The sequence below is a fragment of the Hemitrygon akajei genome, chromosome 14, assembly GCF_048418815.1.
Source record: "Hemitrygon akajei chromosome 14, sHemAka1.3, whole genome shotgun sequence".
NCBI classification, from domain to species: Eukaryota; Metazoa; Chordata; class Chondrichthyes; order Myliobatiformes; family Dasyatidae; genus Hemitrygon; species Hemitrygon akajei.
The window spans coordinates 23252636-23276024 of record NC_133137.1 but is presented as its reverse complement, the minus strand read 5'-3'; the positions used below and the strand labels follow the sequence as shown (position 1 = coordinate 23276024).

The following is a 23389-nucleotide window of genomic DNA, read 5'->3' as shown; positions in this document are numbered from 1 at the left end:
CAGAGACACTGAAAACAGATATGATGCAGAGAGAGAACCTGGGAGAATAGAGTCATTAGAAGAAGCAAGAGCAGGAGAAGATGTTATTGAGATGCACGTTTTCATACTCAATCTTTTTATAATGAAAAAATGAGTGGAGTTAAAGGAAAAGTTATTCAAGATATGAATAAGTTCAGTCAGATGAAGGAATGTAAAGGATGAGGTGGAATGGCTAGCCATTGAATGAATAAGTAAAGGATCCTCAGTTCATCTCTGTGTAGGATAAAGATGTAGTCTCGAGGAATAGTACATCTTGTGAAGGTAAGCCAATTGCATCCTGAAAGAGCTAATATGTAGAATGGTGGAGGACATCAGAGGTGTCACAAGCGCAAATGAAACAATGACCTCTCCTTGTCCCAGAAAACCCAATACCAACAATAGTCCAAATACCACTCTTTATGCTAAAGTTTAGTGAGCATTTTCCTAGGAGAGGTCAGATATCAATTAAATGAAGGCATTAACTTGTAAAGCAAGTAGTTGGCTTGCTTTAGTAATTCGCCCAGCCTTCTGCCTACATTTATGAGTTCACTACAGAAAGAATTAATCAATGAATTGGTCAATGAATTGGCCTAGGTCCTAACTAGTATGATGGCTGTTTTGACAATTAGATTGTTTTCACAACAGACCTCATTACAGAAAAGAGATGCTCAGCCCAACATTAAATAAAATTGGGGTTGAGCTATAATTTAACTTTGGTTAACTAAAATCTACCAGTTTCATGTTTAAAGTTAACAATTGATCACTTGTCATTCAGAAAATGCTTCCCCACCATTCGCTACCACAAATTATACCATGCTTTGCAGAATTATGCTCTAAATTCACTTCTGGAAAGACTAACTTCACTTTTTAGACAATGAATTCTAGCCCCAGAGTTTCAGCCAGTAAAGTAGATCCATCGTGTTATATCAATTAAATCACACCCCAACCTTTTACGCTCTAAGGATTTCAACCTAAATTTGCATATTATTTTCTTGTAATTTAACTGCTAGGATTCTAAGTATTTTCCACAAATCTACGTCACACTTTCTCATAAGACCATTACCGTCTGACACCTAAAACATTTCCCTGTAGACAAATAATGGTCTAATTATGGTTCTGGATAGTTGTCACAAGAATTTTTTTTCCATTTATTCTAGTTCTCTAAATATATGAACAACAGTATTCCTTTCCTTTTGATAATTTTCTCTTCCAGTCCATGATCTTCAAGTTTCTTTGGATCTCCATACGTTCCAATTATTTCTCTAGAAAGTATTTGTTCTGTTCGGGTCCAAAGTGGATGCCTTTGCACATTCACATTGACCAAACTGTTCAACATTTATCTGCAGTTTTACAATCCACTGTTTACAACATCATCTTTCTTGTGTTGTTAACAAGGTTGGATCTACAGATTTATGTCCCATCATCCAAAGTGCTAATAGATGTGGTGTCCCCATGGAGACCCCATGACTGCAGATGCTGGTTCTAGAATCAAACCAAAATCCTGCAAGAAATCAGTGGAAGCAGCATCCGTTATGGCAAAAGGTGTATGTCGATATGTTAGGTTAAGACACTGCATCAGGATTAAAAAGAAAGGGAACCCCTTGAGACACCAGATAGTTTCATTAGTGAGAAAAAGTTATCATTAGTGTCAGTCTTCTCTCACCCAGACAATTTTCCAGCCAGCCCATGAATTGGCGTATAATTCCATGAGCTTCAACTTCATCTAACAATCTCGTATAAAGGACTAGATTAAATACCTTCTAAAGGTTTATATGAACTTATACATATACACACAGTGGATTCCAGTTAATTGTGACACATTAGGACCAATACATTTCAGCAAAATTAAGTGACTTCCTCAATTAGCCGAAGTTTCATAGAAATATTTTTTTAAATGTAATAAAACCACTGTTTAACTGATTAACAAATTGTTCATTTAAATGAAATACAGAATAAATTAGAACACTACCAAAACTACTACAGTAATATAAAGTTGTGTATTAGTTCCTAACAATTATATTCGGAGGAATTCATCCAATGTATGCTGCCGTGTTCTTTAGATTTAAATTGACAAAATCAGCGCAGACACCTGGTGCAGGTAGTGGACTACTTTCAAACACTGCTTATGACGACTGCATCCTCCAACTCTTCATTTTCATTTAATGTTCAGATGATTGTTGATACCTTCATATTCTTTGTAATTTCCAACTTGAAGGAGTGCAATCGTTTCATTTTCACTCCTGGCCTTTTATGGCATCTTCAGGAGGGATAATGGCACTTAACGGTGACTCCTTTGCTTACATCTTCAGAAACAGCTCTATTTCCACCTTTAATATCTTTATTTTTCCCTTTCAGGGTTCTTTTGAAGACTCTTATCCTGGCATTACACGCAGGCTTCGGTTCTTTGCGGGAATGGGACCCGTTCTTGGGGTTCCACGACTGGCCGTTATTTGACATGCCGTGTTTGGAAGCCTAAGATCTCAGGGCTCTGGAGACGGGCAGATCAAGGGTTGGTGTCACGGCAGGAGACTCATGTGTCGTGAGGGAGGCCAAAAGATCTTTCGCTGTGGGCCCAAAGACCCAAGGTCTTTGCGATCTTTGGACACAGAGCTCAAAAAAGTGACAAAACAGACTGTTAACATCGTAAGCCAGCAGGTTGTTGTTATGTCTCCCGCTCGCTCTGAAAATGGGGGGACACCTCCCTCTCCCTTATTAGGGAGAGAGAGAGAACCTGTGGTTTGTCGAATTTTGGATGAAATGCGAAGCCTTTGGGGTGACTTTGGTCTGTGTCTTTGCTATTGCTTAGCACACGTTTGGTCTCGGTGACGGTACCGATGCACTTTTTTTTGCTGGTGGGGGGTGGGGGGATCGTTGCTTGCGGCTGCTTATGCGCGGGAGGGGGAATCTTGGGAGGGACTTTGGGGTTCTCACATTTAACTGTTTTTCATTCTTTGGAGCACTTCTCTGTTTTTGTGAATGTTTGCGAAGAAAACATTTCAGGATGTATATTGTATACATTTCTCTGTCATTAAATTGGACCTTTGAAACTTTGATCTTTGAACCTTTAAGCCTGAATGCTTGAAACACAGTCAGCAAACTAGTTCTGATTGTCTTACTGCTTATTACAAGCTGAGTACCCTTTATCCAAAATCATAAAATCCAAAAACGTTTGAAATCTGAATTAAGCGCTGATTTGATGTCATAAATGGAAAATTCCACAAGACGCTGAGAAGGATGCTGGGTCTCTGCACATCACAGACTGTTCTGAGAAATGACTTTACATATGTAATGAACAGAAGTTAATGAAAAACAGAAAAACACTGCATAAAGCAAAAAATGAAGATCTTGATCGTGTATCCTCCACATCAGAGTGAACATATGCCGCTTAAAGGTATGCTGATCATGAAACAAGCAAAGATCTATCACAACAAACTGAAAATTGAAAGTAACTGTGAATATTCAGTAGGCTGGTTGCAGAAATTTAAAGAAAGGTACAACATTAATTTTTTAAAGCATCCGCTGACCATGAAAATCTAGCACTAGAACAAGTCTAAGATGCTGGTTATTTTTATACTTTAAATGACGGCATTAAATGTTTTAAGTGTCGCTGATTAAAATCTAACACCAGAACAAGTCAACAATGCTAAATGATTTTATACCTCACATAAAACCTAGAAAAAAAGTAAAATACAAATGCTGTGTACTGTAACCTTTTAATCAAAACACAGCATCGTGGATGGAGACAGAAAGCCTGCCGTTGTGTGTTATTGTTCAACAGCTGATTCAGCTGATGCTTCTGTGCTGCCTTTGTTACAATGCATACATTATATTTTCATTATATTAACGGTATGTATTAATTTTTACTGTTAAGTATGTATGTGTGATGAACAAGTGCAAGACAAAGACTGCTTACCAGTAGCACAAAAGTTCAGAATCAGAAATGGTGGCGATCCCAAGCTATCTCATTATATACTCTAAAAATCCAAAAAATCTAGAAATCCGAAGCAGCTCAGGCCCCAAGCGTTTCGGATAAGGGGTACTCAAACTGTACCTGCCAACTATCAGTGACAAAGATCATGGCTTTTTGAACACATACACACGCAAGTGACACTAATTAAAAACTGTTCAGTTCAGGTGAACTTCAGTAAGGTGAAAACACCTTGTATTCCCATCTCCATCAAGGGAATGGGTGTGGAAGTCATCTGGGACTACAAATACCTGGGAACTCACCTGGACAATAAATTGGACTGGACTGAAAATCCAGATGCTCTGTACAAGAAAGGACAAAGCCAACTGCACTTCCTGAGGAGGCTCCAGTTATTCAACGTTTGCAGTACTATGCTGCAGATGTCCTACAACTTAGTGGTGGCCGGCATTCTATTGTGCGCTGTAGTCTGCTGGGACAGCAGGGTGAGAGCAGCTGATGCCAAGAAGATCGATAAGCTTGTCAAGAAGGCTGGTTCTGTTCTGGGGATGGAAGTGGATTCCCTGATGGTTGTGTCTGAGTGAAGCTGCAGAAGCTACGGAACATTATGGACAATTCCTCTCACCCCTGCCCTAACATACTGGACAAACAGAGGAGCACCTTTAGTACAGACTGATTGCACCAAGATACACCACAGGATATCCTTTCTCCCTGTGGCTATAAGATTCTACAACTCCTCCTCCTTCAGTATATAAATATATGGTTTCAATGCACATCTGTATTTTGCACTATTACTTTTTAATGCACATTTTGTTTTTTTTGTACCTCACTGCTTATATTTTGTATTTTAAAGCATACATCTCTGATTGTGCAATCTTGCAACAATAATTCCCTTTGGGATAAGTAAAGTTCTATCTTATCTCATCTTATCTTCACTCCTGGCACAATGCAGTGTCTACCAGCCACACAACCTGCAAATGACTGACACTAGTTAGAAACTGTTGGACAAACAATCTCCTGTCCCAATTAAGTGGCATAGTATCCCAAATAAACAGAATCCCAGCTATTTGCTTGATTTGCTTTTGTTCTTCAAGAGTTGTCCTAAATAAGTGGCTGCCCCGATTAATCGATGGCCCAACTAAACAGAAAAAACTGCATATACAGTGGATTCTGGTTAACTGGGACACCTCAGGACCAGTACATTTGGGCCCAATTAAGCGGCTGCCCCAAATAGCCGAAGCTTCATTGAAATAGTTTTTAAAAAGCTACCATTTAACTGAGTAACAAATTAAGTATTTAAATGAAATACAGAACAAATTAGAACACTACCAAAACCACTACAATCTTATTAAACCTGTGTATTAGTTCCTCATAGTTATCGACGGCAGATTTAATCTAGTGCATGCTGATGTATTCTTTTGATTGACTGTAAATGAACAAAATCAGCATAGCCTAGATACCTAGTGCAGATAATGGACTGCCTTCAAACAATGCTTTCGACAATTGCATCCTCCAAATCTTCACGTTTATAGAAACATTCAAGGTGATTGTAGGTGCCTTGAAATTCTTTGTAGATCCTAACTTGAAGTAGTGGAATCATTTCATTTTCACTCCTGGCCATTTCTGGCATCTCCATGCTTGAATGCTTGAAACTAGAGTGAGCAAAACAGTGCTCAATTGTTTAGCTGCTTAACACTTGCAAACTATCAGTGACAAAAGTCTCTGCTGTTTGAACACAAACACGTGCAAATAAACACTATTTAAAAACTGTTCACTTTAAGCACAGTGTCTAATGGCCACACAATGTGCAGGCAAATGATGCTAGTTAGAGACTAAAACACACAAAATGCTGAAGAAACTCAGCAGGCCAGGCATCAATAGAAAAGAGTACAGTTGACGTTTCGGACCCTTGTCTCGGCCCGATATGTTGACTCTACTCTTTTCCATAGACGCTGCCTGACCTGCTGAGTTCCTCCAGCATTCTGTGTGTGGTGCTTGGAGTTCCAGTATCTGCAGATTTTCTGTTGTTTGTTTCTAGTTAGAAACTGTTCAGTAACAGTGTCCTGTCCTAATTAAGTGGCAGAGTGTCCCAAATAAACAAGGCAAATCCCAGCTACTTTCTCAATTTTAGTTCTTTAAGACTTGTCCCAAATAAGCAGGTGCCCTGGTTAACTGATAGCTCAATTAACTGGAATCCACTAATATAAAAAACCATCCATAGATACTTCTTTTTTCAATTTAAAAAAATTAAAAGTACAACGTGCTTTGTCAAGCATAACAATAAAGAATACTATCCCATTGCCACCTTTGACTACAATGGAATCAAAGTTATCAAAACATTACCATAGGTCTACGAACAATTCCCTGGACTTGCTTTACTATTATAACCAGCAAAGCATCAGTGGGAGAAAATGTTTAGAAACTGTAACGATAAAACAATTACAGCATGGAATCAGGCCATCTCGGCCCTTCTAGTCCGTGCCGAACTGTGCTGTAAATGTTGATGATCAAGTATTATCAAAATTGGCAAATACAGTATGTCTAGGTATTATAAATACACTCAAAAGTTTTTAGAAGTACTACAGTAACTGAGACCTGAAAACACTGAAAGGATCTGGTTTGGAATTGAAAGAAGGCACATCATTGTTAAGCTTACTGACGTACAGATTCCAGGTTCCACGCAGGTGAGTGTTCCATCCTCAGGAACCAGGTGACTATTGTATCGCTGGTTGGTAACCATTTCCACCATTTCCCCAGCCTTCTGTCGTTCTCCAATCTTTGTCTTCAGATATACACCAAACCCAATGTCTGCATTCTCAGTCATGAACTGCCACCTAGAAACCCAGAATAAGAGGTCAGAGACCATGAAATAGCCTGCCACTTTATAGTTAAATTTTCACCACTGTATTTCAAAACTTCTCTATCCCTTTAACATTCTTCAGTTCTATAATCTTCCATGAAATGCTCTCTTCTAACTCTATCCAACTGTGCATCTCATAATCTTGTTGCCACACCATTAATAGATGTTCGTGGATATTTGACTGTCTGCAACACAAACTCTGGAATTTCCCAACAATACTCATCTTTTTCAGAATGATTCAGATTCTGGACATTTTCCTGTCCTCTCCTTTAATCTAATGTTGACTATTCTCAAATGATAGTACTAATTCAGTAAAATATATTTTCAGAACTACTGTATTGACTGAATAAAAACAATGTATAACAAATTAAGTCATTATGTAAGCATGCAGAACTAATTAAATATAACCATGAGTTAGATCTATAGTAAATAATAAATTTGTAATTTGAATTCTTCTGACACTCCAGTCCACATAATCCTGCTACTGTTACTATTCTGCCCCTTAGCAAGAAGTGAAGAATTATTTGCTCAGAGCTGCCAGTTCTCTGCAGTTTGCAGAAATTTCCATTCTATCTGACTGCCCAATAGGTGTCTCACTATCTAACAGATAAGAACTTTAACTGTGAGAGGTGCCAAGATTCAAGTGCCAGTGAAGCATAAGATTCAAACTCAGCCACTGTATAGCCTTTCAGAGAGTTGAATGGTATTTCTATAGGGGGAAAGTGGAAAAATACATATTGAAATAAAAGCAAGTAACAATTCCAAGCAATATTTAGAATTTCTCTATCATTTTGATACAATCTTCAGGAAGAGTTTTTTCATTGTTGATACAGGACGCAAAAAGCATACATTTTAAGTATCATGGAAGAACATTTATTCTGCCAAGAACTTCAACACAAATAATACAATAGGCTTAATCTCACCTCAAAACACAGCTAGGGAAGAGAATCTCATATTCAGATTGAAAAGAAGATCCTCTGTTCACTGTGACTATGTTGTCATATTGTTGTTTAATAGACTCAAGGATGTAATATGACTTTGGTACATCACCACCTAAGTTTATCTAATAAAAGAAACACAGATTTTTAATTGTATACATTTCGATATTTTTAGAGGCGACTTTTAAGTGAGCATGCATGGTTGCTAATATGAACTCTGTACACATACCATCTTATTGTCCTGTTGTGTTGGGCCTATCTTCTAATTTAAAGGCATCATGTAAATAGAACTCGTTTTTGAAAATACTATCTCTATATTTTTATTAACAGCAATGTTTGAAGTTCCTCACAAAAGAAGCTTATTTGCATATATATCCATGCCATTTACCAGAGCAAAATGCTTTACACAAATTATTTTCCTACATCTTTGGCATTCGGTCTAATTTTTGCTGTAATTCAATTAAGAGGTTCAGGGTTTTTGTTAAACATAATATCGAAGAATAGTTCTAAAGAAAAAGGAATGAAGCTATACTGGCAATCTGGTGCAATGCTAAGGAAGTGCTGCACTGTTGGAGATACTACAGTTTGAATTAGATGTTGAAGCTTTTTTCTCCCCATTTTCAGATGAATGTAAAAGATTACATGGCATTATATCAAAACTATGAAGAGCTATCCTTGATTTCATAATCAATGTCAATTTCTCAAGCTATATAATTATAATAATAGTTGCATGGGAACTTGCTATTTGCAAACTGGCCATTGCATTCCTGAACTACATGAATACTTCCACACAAATTTACTGAATGTAAATGGCCCAAAACTTCTCCTTCATTAACTACAGCAAAATGTTATGGTCAGATTTAGTTATCAATAAATAGTATTAAAAGCTAATTTGTTCTAAACATTAACCAGAACATGTTGTCAACCAAGTCTACTTTTCCTTCCATTTCTAAAGATAGTACTTTTAAAACCAATAGGTTTGAAGTAAAGTGAGACAGTTTCAAAGAGGTTTATTTCTTGCGAATTTACTTTTTGGATTTCCTAATTTACAATTCCGTACACTCACCATTGAGCATGCATTTAACTTGAACATTTGGCTGCAGTTCTCGATGACGTTCACACGAAAGCCATTGGTGCCTTAAAATTTAACTTTAATATTCAAAGTTCAAACTGACTTTATTATCAAAGTACATGCTTGTCACCATATACAACCCTGGATTCATTTTCTTGTGGGCATGCTCAATAGATACAATAACCATAATAGAATCAATGAAATACTGCACCAACAGGGTGGACAACCAGTGTGCAAAGATAACAAACTGTGCAAATATACAAATAAATAAATAAAGCAATAAATATTGAGAACATGAAGAACCTTTTAAAGTCAGTCATAGTTATGATTTGAAAATATAACATATATATATATATATAAATTTCCTCTAAAACTAATCAGAATTCTGGTGGATAATTCTTTATTGGTGTGGTTAAGGAGTTTTTGTCCAATCTTACACTCCATCATAAATCTCAAGTTTATAAGTTTCCTGATGTTGACAGCTTTGCCCCAGAGACAGAAGGAGTAATGGACAATTGGTAAGTTTAGTCATCTTTTTCTCAACATGGGACAGAATCAGACCTCTGCTCACCTAGTGGCACAATCAAAATCTGGAATTCATCAACTGATGAGCAACTGTGTGAATTCCTGTTTTATCACTAGGTAAGTTATTGCATCAGTGATTCTGTGATAGACAATTACATGCTCCCTACCACCTTTACATTTATATAACTACATGTTATTGAAACTGTTAGTGCCTATTCTATAGGAGGTAAGATTACAGCAAAATTAACTGAATTTAAGGATTAAAAGAAACACTAAAACTTGTTCATAAATGAACACATTATTTAATGAGTTGTCAATTTCTGCAAAATCATTCCAAAGAGAAACTAGATATTTACAGGTGTGAAAAGTGAAAGTTGAAATGCTAAAGACGAGAGAATGGAACTAGACTTGTGAAAAGTTTGGGTTAGACAGAACCAGCCAGACTGGTTAGACTAAATGTACCAATTTCTTTGCCGAGACAAGAACAAGCATATCAAACTCTAATGATATTTGTTAGTTTTTGTTTATTGAAATACGACAAAATTTTGGATGCAGTACACTGATACAACAAAGGTCTTAGCTTAAACTATTATGAATATTGCTTACCCAACACATTCTATAAATCTCTCTCTCCACCCACCCCATAAAAAGGCATACCAACACAGGCAATGTTTATATACACAACTTAGGAAGTGCCATTTCTCAGTTAACTAACTTATGTTGCACTGCAGATCTAGAATACAACATTGAACATCTTTTAAGATCTGTGTCAGGGACATAGTGTATTAGAACTGACTGGACTCTGAGATTTAATAGGATAAGAATAACAAGGCATAAGGAGTATGGGTTTGGCAACTTGAAACTAAGATAAACATTAATCAAAAGTTTTTTTCAATAATATTAATATGGATTTTATTGAGGAAAAATGTACTATTTTGTTATATTCTTCAAAGAGTACAACATAGATAGCATTTCTCAAAACCTGTGGGTATTCTTCTGTCCACAAGGAGCTCCAAAATGAAGAAAGAATTTACCTTGGATGTACACCGAGGATTGCCGTCTGGATCTGTAAGCGTTCCACCATAATAAACCGGAAGTTGTTCTGCATCAATATTTTGTAATAGGACCTCCTTCCAATTACCTGCAAATCAATAACAAAGTATGCAGGGACTGAGGACTGAGCTGCAGGTTAGCACAGATAAAACAGTGTCACTTGTTTTTAAATTAGTTGTAACACATTCCTGCCAGAGATGAACATGCTCACTACTGAGTCCCCATCTGCCTGAAAGTGCTTTTACCCAGGAGGAGCTGTTCATATGTTCAAACCCAACATGAGGTGAAGACATTCCAATGTAAAAGGTTCAAAAGAAAGGGAATGATTGTTAATGTTGCTTAAATATAAAACTAAGTTATTGTACATATACAAGGGCCTCTATTGGATTGTGAGGATTTTCTAACTCAGGATTGGTATAAAACTGGATTACACTCTACAATTTCACAAGGAAACAGTTTCAGGTTGCACTTCTAGAATCCATTTGACATCCACATGAAATCCAGATCTCTTTGACTGATGACCTGAAGCCTCAAGTACGTTACCACCAAGAGCCTTGCCTAAACACCTGCTCAAACAATTCTCCCAATAATTATCACTCCCACAGAGTAGGATAAGGCCCAATAACACACTGTTATTCTAGCACTATCCAGCCCATCAATCCTCACATCACATGACCTGGATTGACCTCACCGCACTTTTTTTCCTTTGGAGGACCTGGGTATTACGTGTGTTCCCTATCGAAGTTTGGCTATCTATATCACAAATGTCAGACCACCTTCTATTGTCTCCAAGGAACTGTTTGTAAAAGAACAAAGTGACCCTGTGGCCAGCAAAACAAGACTGTGGCCTGCCAAACTTCTTTTCAACATGACTTAATTTACTCCTGACCCTGCTGAAATGGGACAACTGAACTGAATCATCATGCTGCACTTTCACTGATAGCTTTACACAAATTAGTCTGTACAGTATATTCGTAACAGGGGTTGGCTGTCAGTTTGGGTAATGTTTTGGCTTCCTTCCATTCCTCCAATCCAGCTTGGTTCTGCTGTTGGTGAAACTGTCGATTTACTGACTGATGGCTAATTGGATTGAGAGCATTGGGTATAACAGCAATGTTATATGCAGGAGCCTGTGGTTAAATTTAGTGGACTAGAAGCCAGAAATCAGAACATTGGTGGAGGGACATCACACACAAAATACTGGAGGAACTCAGCAGGAAAAAGGCAGCACCTTTGGAGGAGAATAAATATTTGACGTTTCGGGCAGAGGCCCATCATCACGTCATGATTTTGAATCTCACCATGACAACTAGGCAATTTAAATATAAATAAATTAATCCAATTTTCTTTAAAAAACATGTATTCTCAATAATGGTGCCCATTAAACCTCAGATTGTTGTGAACAAAACCAATCAAGTTTCTTAACATCAATCAGGGAAACTAATCAGTAAATCTGTGATACAGACCCCATAAGACTTACAGGTGACTGCAGACCCAGCAATATGTTTGACTTTTAAAAGTTCATTTCAATGGTGGCATAAATGAAACAATCTTGAAAGTTAGATTAGAGAATAATTAGTATAGAATAATTGTGAGAACTAACGGTAAGAGAGTCTGAAATATTTATAGCACAGAAGTATTGACCATAAGGGTTATAACATTTTAGTCCAGCACCCTTGCACCCCACTGGTCCATTGAAAATTCAGACCATAGAAATTGCCTGCAATCATCTTCCACTGAGTAGGAGAACTGTTCTTTTGAAGTATAGTGCAGGTAAAACAATCTCAGGTTCTGGACCTCCTCGGTGGTACTTGTAGGAGTTGACTCTGGGACTGTAGGAAGTGGTTCTGATAGTGGTGGACACCTTTCTTCTGGACGTGCTGGCATCCCAAAAGGTGCATGGTGACCTGCTGATCTATACCCAGGCCACCAGACAAAGCTTTGAGCCAACACTTTCATCGACACACATAGATGCCTGGCATGTAGCTCCTCCAACACTATGGCTCTCAGCTTGGATGGTATAACTCGCAATCCCCACATAAGGCAACCACAGTCAAGGGCAAGTTCATCCCAGTACTGGTAAAAATAAGGGAATCGGAATTTTTGCTGCACGTGGGTTGCCATGTAGACTTAAGACAGTGAGAGTCTTTTCTGGTTTCCATTTGGCTCATCTCTGCCATGATTGGGAGTCTTTCAATTTACATTTGGGAGAATATATCAACAAGAATGTCCTGTTTTATAAATTTTTCAAGTATATCCTTTTCTAAAGGTAAACAGTACAGCCCATCAGCATTTCCATGATCAGTTAGACCACTTTACTTCAGTGTTTCCCTTCAGAGAAGTTTGCAAAGATATCCTCTATCCTGGGCAGAACTTTCAGACCTTTAAATCACCAGAGATCCTGACAGATCATTCTTCTTGGTTACTGGGACCACTGGTGTTGCCCATGGGCTCCACTCAACCAGGGAAATAATTCCTTCAGCCTCATGCGATCGAGCTCACTGGCTATTTTATCACAGAAGTTATAAGGAACTGGATGGGCTTTGTAAAACTCCGGTGTGGCATTTTCATTTAACACTATTTTACCCTTGATATGTATGAGTTTTCCAGTTCCAGCTTTAAACACTGCTGTGGCATCATCCAGTCCCTTTAATTTGTTTTCAGTTAACTCTGTTGCAGGAAATGTGGCATGCAAATGGTGAATGGCTCCCCAATCAATTTGTAGTTAGCTCAGGCACTCTCACACTCCCATAATAATGGTTCTCCTGTTTTCATCATATCTCAAAGTGGCTCATTAGTTGTTGTATTTCACTGTTACAAATGTCATTCCCACAGGAGTTATAAGTTCTTAGTCGGATTATCTACAGGCTTAGTTCAGTACCTTTGAAACTGTGTTCAAACTCAGTTTTGGAATGAATGAAACAGCTAAGCAGATGTCCAATTCCATTTTAGTTGATTTGTCGTTCACTTATGGTGTACTTGCTTAGTTTTCACATTATATCTTTCAAGGCTACCTAATCCTGGACTGTTCTCATTATCAGATTTTTTCATCAACAGCATGCAGATTAGTGCTCTTTTTGAAACTGCAACTTGACTTTTTATCTGTATCTCTTCACTGTGCAGTCCATTTATTTTTGTCTACCCAACATGCTCTTTATATGTGTCCTACTTTGTTGCATTTTCTGCACATTTCGCCATTAAACCTGAATTGGTCTGATGCATGTGAGCCCCTGCCACAACGGTAACGCAACTTGTTAGGCTAGGCAGGTTTCTGTTTAGATGTTGCCATTTTGTTCACACTCACTTTCATTCCTGACTGCAACTCAGTTGCAAGTCTGGCTGCCATTTCTACTGATACAGCGATTTCAACTGCTCTTTTAAATGTAGGCTGTGTTTCAGTTAGGAGCTGTTTTTGTATGCTTTCTTGTAAGATTCCACAAACTAAATGATTTCTCACTGCATCATTAAGCTCATCACTGAACTGACAAAACTGACAAATGCTCAGACAATCTCTTTAGTTCAGCCACAGCCATGCAAGATGAAAAGGACTTCCCTTCCTTTTGATTCTGCTATTGAAACTTAAGTGTTCTGAAATTAACAATGCTTTTGGTTCTAGTGTTCCTGCATTATGTTCCTGATATAATCAAAGTTCATTTCAGCTGGTTCGACTTTGCCTGAGGTCTTACCAACATCTGCCTCTACAACCTCTTCACTAACTGTTCTGGCACTCTGGTTCCCATGCCCCTGCAACAAGTTTAAACCCCGCCATGCAGAATTAACAAACTTTTCCACTAAGATATTAGATTTTCACCCCAACCCCATCCCCAGTTCAGATGCAAGCCATCCCTTCTGTACAGGTCCCACCTTCCCTGGAAGAGAGCCAATTGACCCAAACATCTTATGCCCTCCCTCCTACACCAACTTCTTAGCCACCTATTAAACTATATAATCTTTCTAGTTCTGGTCTCACTAGCACATGGCATGGGTAGCAATCCTGAGATCACAAATCTGGAGGTCCTGTCTTTTAACTTAGCACCTAGCCTCCTGAATTCCCTATGCAGTCAGTTAATATAGATGTACACTACAGATTTAAAGCATGCCAGACTACAGAATGTCAGTACTCTGTTGTGCTGCTCTATGTTACGTGTTCCAGATGGTTTTTTTATGAAGGTCTAAAAGCAGTAGTTTCTGCCCCTGACATCAGAGGTTACATTTCCACTGAGAAGGTAGGATCATTATCCAAGGATACAGAAAAAGTAAAGAGAAACTAGTCAGTTAATTAAGACCATGAGACATAGGAACAGAATCAGGCCATTTGGCCCATCGAATGTGTTCCACCATTTCATCATGGCTGATCCATTTTTCCTCTCAGCCCCAATCTCCTGCCTTCTCCCTGTATTCCTTAATGCCCACACCAATCAAGAATCTATCAGCCTTTGCCTTAAATATACCAAATTATTTGGCCTCCACAGCCTGCTGCGGCAACAAATTCCACAGATTCACCACTCTCTGCCTAAAGAAGTTCCTCCTCAGCTTCATTCTAAAAGGACACCCCTCTATTTGGAGGCTGTGTTCTCTGGTCCTAGACTCTCCCACCATGGGAAACATCCTCTCCACATCCACTCTATCAAGGCCCAAGTTGGGCCTTATGAAAGGAATCGTCAAAGCAGGATATACTTTGACCACTTGAGTAAGGCTGTATACTCTACATTGTAAAGTCAGGGAGCAGTTATTTAGATGGCTGGTAGTTGGCTGCTTGTGCCTGGTTTATTAATGGAGTGAAATAATTAAGAGTGATGAACAGACTAGCTCTTCAAAATAGAACATTTAACATCATGCAAACATGATGAAAAGAGCATAGCCACTTTGGTGCAACTAATGCTAGTTCTGCTTTAACAGCTTAATGGAAATCAAAAGGATTTCAACAATACCATTGTTGCTGCCTCCATTCAACACTGAGGCACTGAAAACCAGCAAACTGAATCAGAATCAGATGTAATATCACTGCATATGTTGCGAAATTCGTTATTTTGTGGCAGCTGTATATTGATAAACAAAAAAACTATAAATTATAATAAATATTTATATATAAAATACATTAAGTAGTGCAAAAATAGTGCAAAAATGGATGGGTTCGTAGAAACAATTTTGACAAATGTATTATATCACAAACAAGAGAGAATCTGCATATGCTGGAAAGCTATGTAAGACCCACAAAATGCTGGAGGAAATCAGCAGGCCAGGCGCTCTCTTCTATGGAAGAGAGTACAGTCGACATTTTGGGCCAGGATCCTTCAGCAGGACTGGAGAAAAGAAAAGTATTATATTGTACAGTTAAACTCTGATGATCCACTATCTGACTACTCAGATATCCCCGTGGTTTGGCATCAGGCTCATCAAGTGAAGTTGGTCACATTCCCCATTCACTCACTGAGTCTCAGGTCCTCTGCTCCCTCTCCACCCACTGGGGCCCTGGTTTCATTGTCCCTTTAGATTTATTTAAATGTTACTGTGTAACATCTTTAAAAATGAACTATAAGTGTGAAGTATTAATAAAATAACATCCAGCAGTCTTAAATATCTCTGGTCCAGTACACTACAGTTGCAAGCATGCCATATTAATTGAGCTTTACTGTATTGTGATAATTATTCTAAATGTCACTTCTTCATGTGAGCAAATAAACCACTGTATTTCTTAAACCTTTGGATAACCCTTGATCCTTTGTAGAATTAAGATCTTACACATGACTATATACAATGTGATTACTGCTGTTCCGGATATACCTTGGCAATCACAGTGTTTACTGGGTCCTTTATTCCAATTAAATCAGATTTTACTTAGAATAACTCTTTTAAGGGGTTTGTCTAGTGGAGTCTGCTTCAAACACAGCAAAATGAAGGGAGCAGATTTCAATGATCAATCATTAATAATGCATTGGAAGGCATGCAAGAACAATTGTTATTTATTGTTATGCTACTGTGCTTTAAAGCAAGTTCAAGAAATCCAGTAATGACAGCAATGTGACCATGAATCCTCCATCACAATCTGCTCTACTACGACACACATTTTGGCAGTGCTCCAGATAATAGGCCACAGTTTATAATGTCACACAGTGTGTAAATAGGCCCTTTGCCCCACCAAGCATCCATTTATACAAACCCATGTTATTTTCCTCATACTCCCTTCAATCGTTCTGGATTCTATCACTCACCAACACCCCTGGGCAATTTACAGTGACCAGTTAAGGAAATAACCCACATGTCATTGTGTGTTGCGGTGTACTAAATTTTGTAAAAATATTGGACTCGGCAGGACTCAGCCCGAAACATCGATTGTACTCTTTTCCATAGATGTTGCCTGACCTGCTGAGCTCTTCCAGCATTTTGTGTGTGTTGCTTGGATTTCCAGCATCTGCGGATTTTCTCTTGTTGTGATTTCTTACACTCTAGGTCTGTTCAATGTTTGCTAACAGTGGCTGGATTCTTTTTGGACTCGGGTATTAGTGGCATGGGAACAAAAGACCGAAGAGTTTATCTGTCTCCACACGTCTCTCAATGCTGGTGGATTGAAACCCAATTTATTGAGGCATACTTGCTTGGTTCTTGGGTCTTCACCTAGACTGAGAGATCAAGATTGGTGCCTTAGATGGAGCCAGGGTGATTTCATGAGTCATAATTTGGCATTCCCCCAACAACAGCGATAACTGATTTCCCCCGGACAAGTGGAGACTACGAATCGTGAGCCCTGAAATCTCTGTAACTTACTATATCGTATTTAGTGTGGTTTGTTTGTGCTTTCTGTTTTATAATGATAAGTTAGGCTTAAGTTAATTTTTGTGCTGGTATGCTTATTACCACATTTGCTGGACACTCACATTGGTTTGGGTCTGATCAACACAGCCCATTACATATAGTTATCTGCGAAGAAACTGGAGCCTGCAGGGGAAATCCATGCAGTCACAAGCAGAATGTGCAGTCTTCCCCTGGTCATCACTGGAGGTCAGGATTGAATCTGGGTCAAAGGATCCAAATTCAAAGTAGCAGCTCTACAAGCTCCAGACTAGTCTTGGTTCACTCAAAGGAAATGGAGTATTTTGCATTACAGTCCTCTGTGCCTCGGAGATGGTGAAGATCAATCAGCCTTTGGCATTTTCTGTCTGGTTATTGATAGTGGAAGATGTAACAATGATAATGCCAATGGACTGTAGCAGGGTAAATGGAGAATGAGATTGTTTCAAGTGTTGGCATATTCTCAATGGTCTCTTATCTTGATTAGAAAGCCTGATATATGAAATAATGAATATGAATATCATGGGGTGACACTCATTGCCTTAAGAAGCTTGAATATTCATTACCCTACCATTAACACTGTATACCTGGGCCAGTACCTTGCTTGAGAAGCACTATTGCATCTTCCTAAGGCTTCTTCAATAGCTCCTCCAAATACACCTCTAGAATGTTCAGGATAATTTATGCCTTGAATTTCAAATGAATAGACTAATATGTACAGTTTGTAATAACCATTGCAAAATAAGCTTACCACCTAGAACTTGGATTTTCTTGCGTGTGTCTTCACTAAGAAAATGCTTTATAAGGTTGTAGGCCACAGGGAAAATTTTTGGTGCTGTAAAAACACAGGAAGAGTTAGTAACCAAAACACTGAAAATCCATTAATAATTCAAACTAACATAACATTTGTCTCCTCATGTTTCCTGAAAGCAACGATTCCCATTAGCAACTGCAGTTCAGCATTATTCTCCAGACACTGGACTGGATTTTAAGTGAGCTCACCCAGAGTGGGACAACTTAGGACTAAAATTGTTATTCTCTTTCCCAGTTTCCCTATGCACAGGTTTCACATTACCTGCTGATAGTTTCCAACATTTTCTGGTTTTATTTCAGTTGGATTCTTTCTGCTGTTGATAAACCCCAAACAAAATTGCATTCATACATGCATTCTAGCTTGCATGCAGTATCAACTCTAAATCGAAGAAAGCTCAACACAGTCACGGAATGGAAATTATGACCAGAGGAGATCCAAGTAAATATTTTTATTTGAAATTTTATTCTGGGCCAGGAATGTGGTTTTCTCACAGCATTTCTCAAGAGAGCAACAGTACCAGAGTGTGGAGACTTGAGTGAGCAGGGACATAGAGTCATAGAATATAAATAGGCTCTTTGCCTCAGCATGTTCTGGTCGAGCTTTTTGAGTGCCTGCTCACATTTGCTTGAATTAGGTCCAATACCCTTCTATGCCTATTCAAATGCCTGTCTGAATGCCTCTTACATTTGGTAATTCTGCCACTTTCAGCTATCAACCATTCTCAGTTTTAACCTATGCTCTCTTGTTTTTGATACACCTACAATGGGAAAATGATTCTGACCATCTAGCCTATTGATAACTCTTATCATTTTATCCTTTGCTCCAGCAAAAACAAACCCAGCCTATCCAATCTCTCCCTATAACTAAAATCCTCCAGTTTCAGGCTGCAGCCTGTTGAATCACCTCTGCATTGTCTCCAGTGCAACCACATTCTTCCAACAGTGTGGCAAACAAAACTGCACACAATACTCCAAGCGCAGAGTAACCAAAGTTTTGTAAAGCTGGAAAGTAACGTCCCAACTTTTACATTTCATGCCCCAATTCATGAAACCAAGCATACCTTCTTCACTAACCTAGTTACGTGTGTTGCCATTTTCAGGAAACAATGGACTTGAACCCAAAGGTCCATCAGCATTCCTTAGCGCCTTAATTGTCATACATTTTAACAACTTTTAAAAAAAAAATTAGAAAGTAAGATTTGCAGATGACTTAAAAATTGCAGTTGGTAATAATGAGTTGGATTATCTTAGGCTACAGAGCAATATTGCTGACAGGCAGAACGATTGCTGATGGAACTTAATCCTGATAAATATGCAATGACTCATTTGGGAGAACTACATTGTAAGACATACACAGTGAAGGGTGGGACTTTAGGTAACAGAGGGTCTTGGTGTACAAATACTAATATTCTTGAAGGTGGTAGCACAGGTTGATAAGGTACTGAAAAAGCATATGGGATGTTTGAATTCATTAGACAGGGCACAGAATACAAGAACAGGAAAGACAGTATAATTTTGTAAAGCATCAGGCAAGCTACAGTTGTAGTATTATAGACAAAGCTGTACTAGAGTCCTACTATCCTTTGTGTACATTCACCATTCTATGAGGTGGATGCATTGGACTGCAGAGATGGCAGAGGTAATCCATCAGGATGTTGTCTGGGATGGAATGTTTCCTCTACAAGGAGAGATTGGACAGACTGGATTTGAGGAAACTGAGGGGGACCTAATATCATACAAAATTATAAGGGGAATGGGTAGATAGCAGGAGACTTTTCCACATATACTCTAGGGTAAAGGGTAAGAGGATTACTGGGTTCAGAGGAGCAATGATTTCTATTCAGAGAGTGGTTAGATATTGGAATGCATGGCCTGAGAGGGTGGTAGAGCAGGTATCTCACAATGGTGAGAAGTATCGAGACAGGGACTTGAATTGCCAGGGCAGAGAAGGTTTCAGACCAAGTGCTGGTGTAAGGAGTTAGATGGGTACTCGATGGTGAGTATAGACTTGGAGGGCTGAAGGGCTTGCTTCTGTGCAGATTGACTCAATAAGAAGTAGCAGTCCAATAAACAGTTTAACTTATCTTTTATTCATGCCTGATCCTCTCACATTCTGGATCATTGCAACAATGTGCTGTCTCATGTAAAAATAATTAGCAGAATTACAGTAATTCATCTTGAGTGAGCATGTAATGACATAATGAATACGCATAACCACTTTTATATCCTCAAGCTATCCCAAAGTGCCTCACAGTCAATAAGACTGTTGACGTTTAATCAATGTAGGTATTTCATAAACAGCAAATGAAATCAATTATCACAAAATCTTTTCTGAGTGAGAATGACTATCAGCCCATTATTTAAAGAACACCTGTGGGACTTTTACATGATCTATCAAAGCATCGTCCTGCAACCCCCATTCATCATAAAAGATAATCGTGTTCTTATTCATTCAAATAACACTGCATGGATTGGGTAAAATAAAGCCTATACCATAGATCTCTTTGACAATACAGTATTTTGATTCTCACTACTCTTGATATTAGCTTTTAAATCTAGATTATATAGTTATTTAATTTAACTTCAACTGTTGCTCTTGTGGAATCTGCCAGACTCTTAATCTGATAATTTAATCACTTTGTTTGTTATGTGCCATGTTGTATGCTGTGGGCGATCACTGTCTTTCTATGACATGATTGTTATTGGCATTTTTTTTCTACAATAGTGGTTTGCTATTGCCTTCTTCTGGGCAGTGACTTTACAAGACAGGTGACCCCATCCACGATCAATACTCTTCAGAGATTGTCTGCCTGGTGTCAATGGTCACATAATCAGGACCTATGATGTGAACTAGTTGCTCATACAACCATCCACCACCTGCTCTCATGGCATCATGTAACCCTGATCGGTGGGGCTAAGCAGGTGCTACACCTTGTCCAAGGATGAACTACAGGATAGCAGAGGGAAGATGCGCCCTACACCTCTTTTGGTAAGGATGTATCTTCACCCCGCCACCCAAACTAAACTAGTCAAGAGCTCCTCCAATGAATAAATCATCTGACTGCACTATGTATAAAACACAAACTTTGGAGCTACTCTCTTCAACAACAAACATCATCCAAGGGAAAGTAGCCCAGCTGATTAGCAGCCCATTCACTATTTACACATTCATTACCTATACTGGTTACATACCACGGCTATAGTGTGTACCACTTACAAAATGCAGGATTTGATCAAGTCTTTGACAATTCCTAAACTCACAATCTCTACCTTCCTTGAAAGACAAAGTGGGATATATGGGAATGTTGTCTTTTTAGTTGTTAACCATTTTGACTTTGTTTATCACTGTACTGAAGTTTTATTTATGCGTTAATGCTCCGGGAACTTCAGGGTATTCTAATGCATTAATGATACTACATAAATACAAGCTGTTAGTGGAGATAAGAGATGCTATTGTCCATTCAGCAAGCTGACACTTAAATTCAGCTAGTAGCCTAAGGAAGTTGCCTTTCTCTAAACACCAAGCAAAGTTTATACGCCTTCTACTGTATGTAAAGCACTGAGGAGCTTGGAACATGGCTAAATCCCATCATTCATTTGCAACTGTATTCATACAATTCACATTGCTCTTCTCACTGTTTCTAACTTCACCACAGACCTAGTAATTGGTTTATAATTAAACAATTTCTTTTTTCATTCTCTACTGATGGCAAAAGCTTTTTTCCCAGTAGGAACAATTCAGTAGTGCCCAAAGCTTTTTGCCACGAGTGCTATAGAAATTAAAAGTGGGCACTTACAACCAAAACGGTCATTGTCCTACCAAGCAGCAACTATTTAATGAGCTTACATCACTCCCACAGCCTCCCAGTGACCCTGTGATTTCAGTCTCTGAGGCCGACGTGAGATCATCCTTCAGGAAGGTGAACCCACAGAAAGCATCGGGCCCAGATGGGGTACCTGGCCAAGTACTAAAGATCTGTACTGATCAACTGGCTGGAGTGTTCACCAATATCTCTAACCTCTTGCTTTGGCAGTCTTAAGTACCCACCTGCTTCAAGCAGGGGTTCATTATGCCAGTACCCAAGAACATGGTAACCTGCCTCAATGACTATCATCTAGTACGACTTGCATCTACTGTAATGAAGTGCTCTGAGAGGTTGGTGATGAAGCATATCAACTCCTGCCTGAGAAGTGACTTGGATCTGCTCCAATTTGCCTACCATCACAACAGGTCCTCAGAAGACGCCACTTCATTTGATTCTGCACTCAACTCTGAAACCTCTGGACAGCGAAGGGGCATACATCAGGATGCTCTTTATCGACTACAGCTCGGCATTTAACACTAACATCCCCTCAAAACTAATCAATGAGCTTCAAGGCCTTGGCAACAATATATCCTTATGCAATTGGACCCTTGGTTTCCTCAGTTGCAGACCCCAGTCAGCTCTGGTTGGCTACACGATCTCCATCAGCACAGGTGCACCATAACCCTGTGTTTACAGCCCTCTGCTCTACTCACTTTATACTTACCACTGTGAGGCTAAGCTCCATTGCTATACTTAAGTTTTCTGACAACACCACTGTTGGTCAAATCAAAGGTGGTGATAAATTAGCACACAGGAGGGGGATTGAAAATCTGTCTGAGTGGTGCCAAACAAGAACCTCTTATTCAATGTCAGCAAGACCAAAGAGCTGATTATTGACTTCAGGAGGAGGAAACCAGACATGAGCCAGTCCTCATCAGGGGATCAGAGGTGGAAAGAGTCTGCAACTTCAAATTCTTCAGTGTTATCACTTCAGAGGATCTGTCCTGGGCCCAGCACGTAAGTGCAATTATGAAGGAAGCACGGCAGCACCTCTACTTCCTTAGAAGTTTGCAAAGATTTGGCATGACATCTGAAACTTTGACAAACTTCTATTGACGTGTGGTGGAAAATTTATTGACTGGTTACATCGCAGCCTGGTATGGAAACACCAATGCCCTTCAACATAAAATCCTACAAAAAGCAGTGGATGCGGTCCAGTCCATCACAGGTAAAGCCTACTCCTCCACTGAGCACAACAACAGAGTACTGTCACAGGAAAGCAGCCTCCATCATCAGGGACCCCCATCACCCAGGCCATGCTCTCTTCTCACTGCTGCCATTAGGATGAAGGTACAGCAGCCCCACTAGGTTCAGGAACAGTTATTACCCCTCAACCATCAGACTCTTGAGCCAGAGGGAATAACTTCACTCAACCCATCACTGAACTGTCCCCACAACCTTTGGACTCACTTTCATTGCTCTCAATATTTATTGCTTATTAATATTACATATTTTCTCTTTCATATTTGAAGTTTGTTGTCCTTTGCACATCCATTGCTGGTCCGGTCTTTCATTGATTCTGTTGTGTTT

The 23389-nt window shown here is 39.0% G+C and overlaps 1 protein-coding gene across 5 annotated transcripts in view; it reads right to left on the bottom strand.

Annotated features, from left to right (window-relative positions):
• Positions 1-23389, bottom strand: part of sec14l8 (SEC14-like lipid binding 8) — a 70090-nt gene that overhangs the window by 7914 nt on the left and 38787 nt on the right. For 4 of the 5 annotated variants that reach the window (XM_073065676.1, XM_073065678.1, XM_073065677.1 and 1 more), the window contains 4 exons: positions 17932-18015; positions 10373-10479; positions 7727-7866; positions 6608-6777 (listed from right to left, as the gene is read on the bottom strand). In XM_073065676.1, the coding sequence (XP_072921777.1) occupies positions 6608-6777; positions 7727-7866; positions 10373-10479; positions 17932-18015 (501 nt within the window). Of the gene's footprint in view, positions 1-6599; positions 6778-7726; positions 7867-10372; positions 10480-17931; positions 18016-23389 lie in introns of all 5 variants that reach the window. The other variant, XM_073065679.1, reaches the window with a different exon arrangement.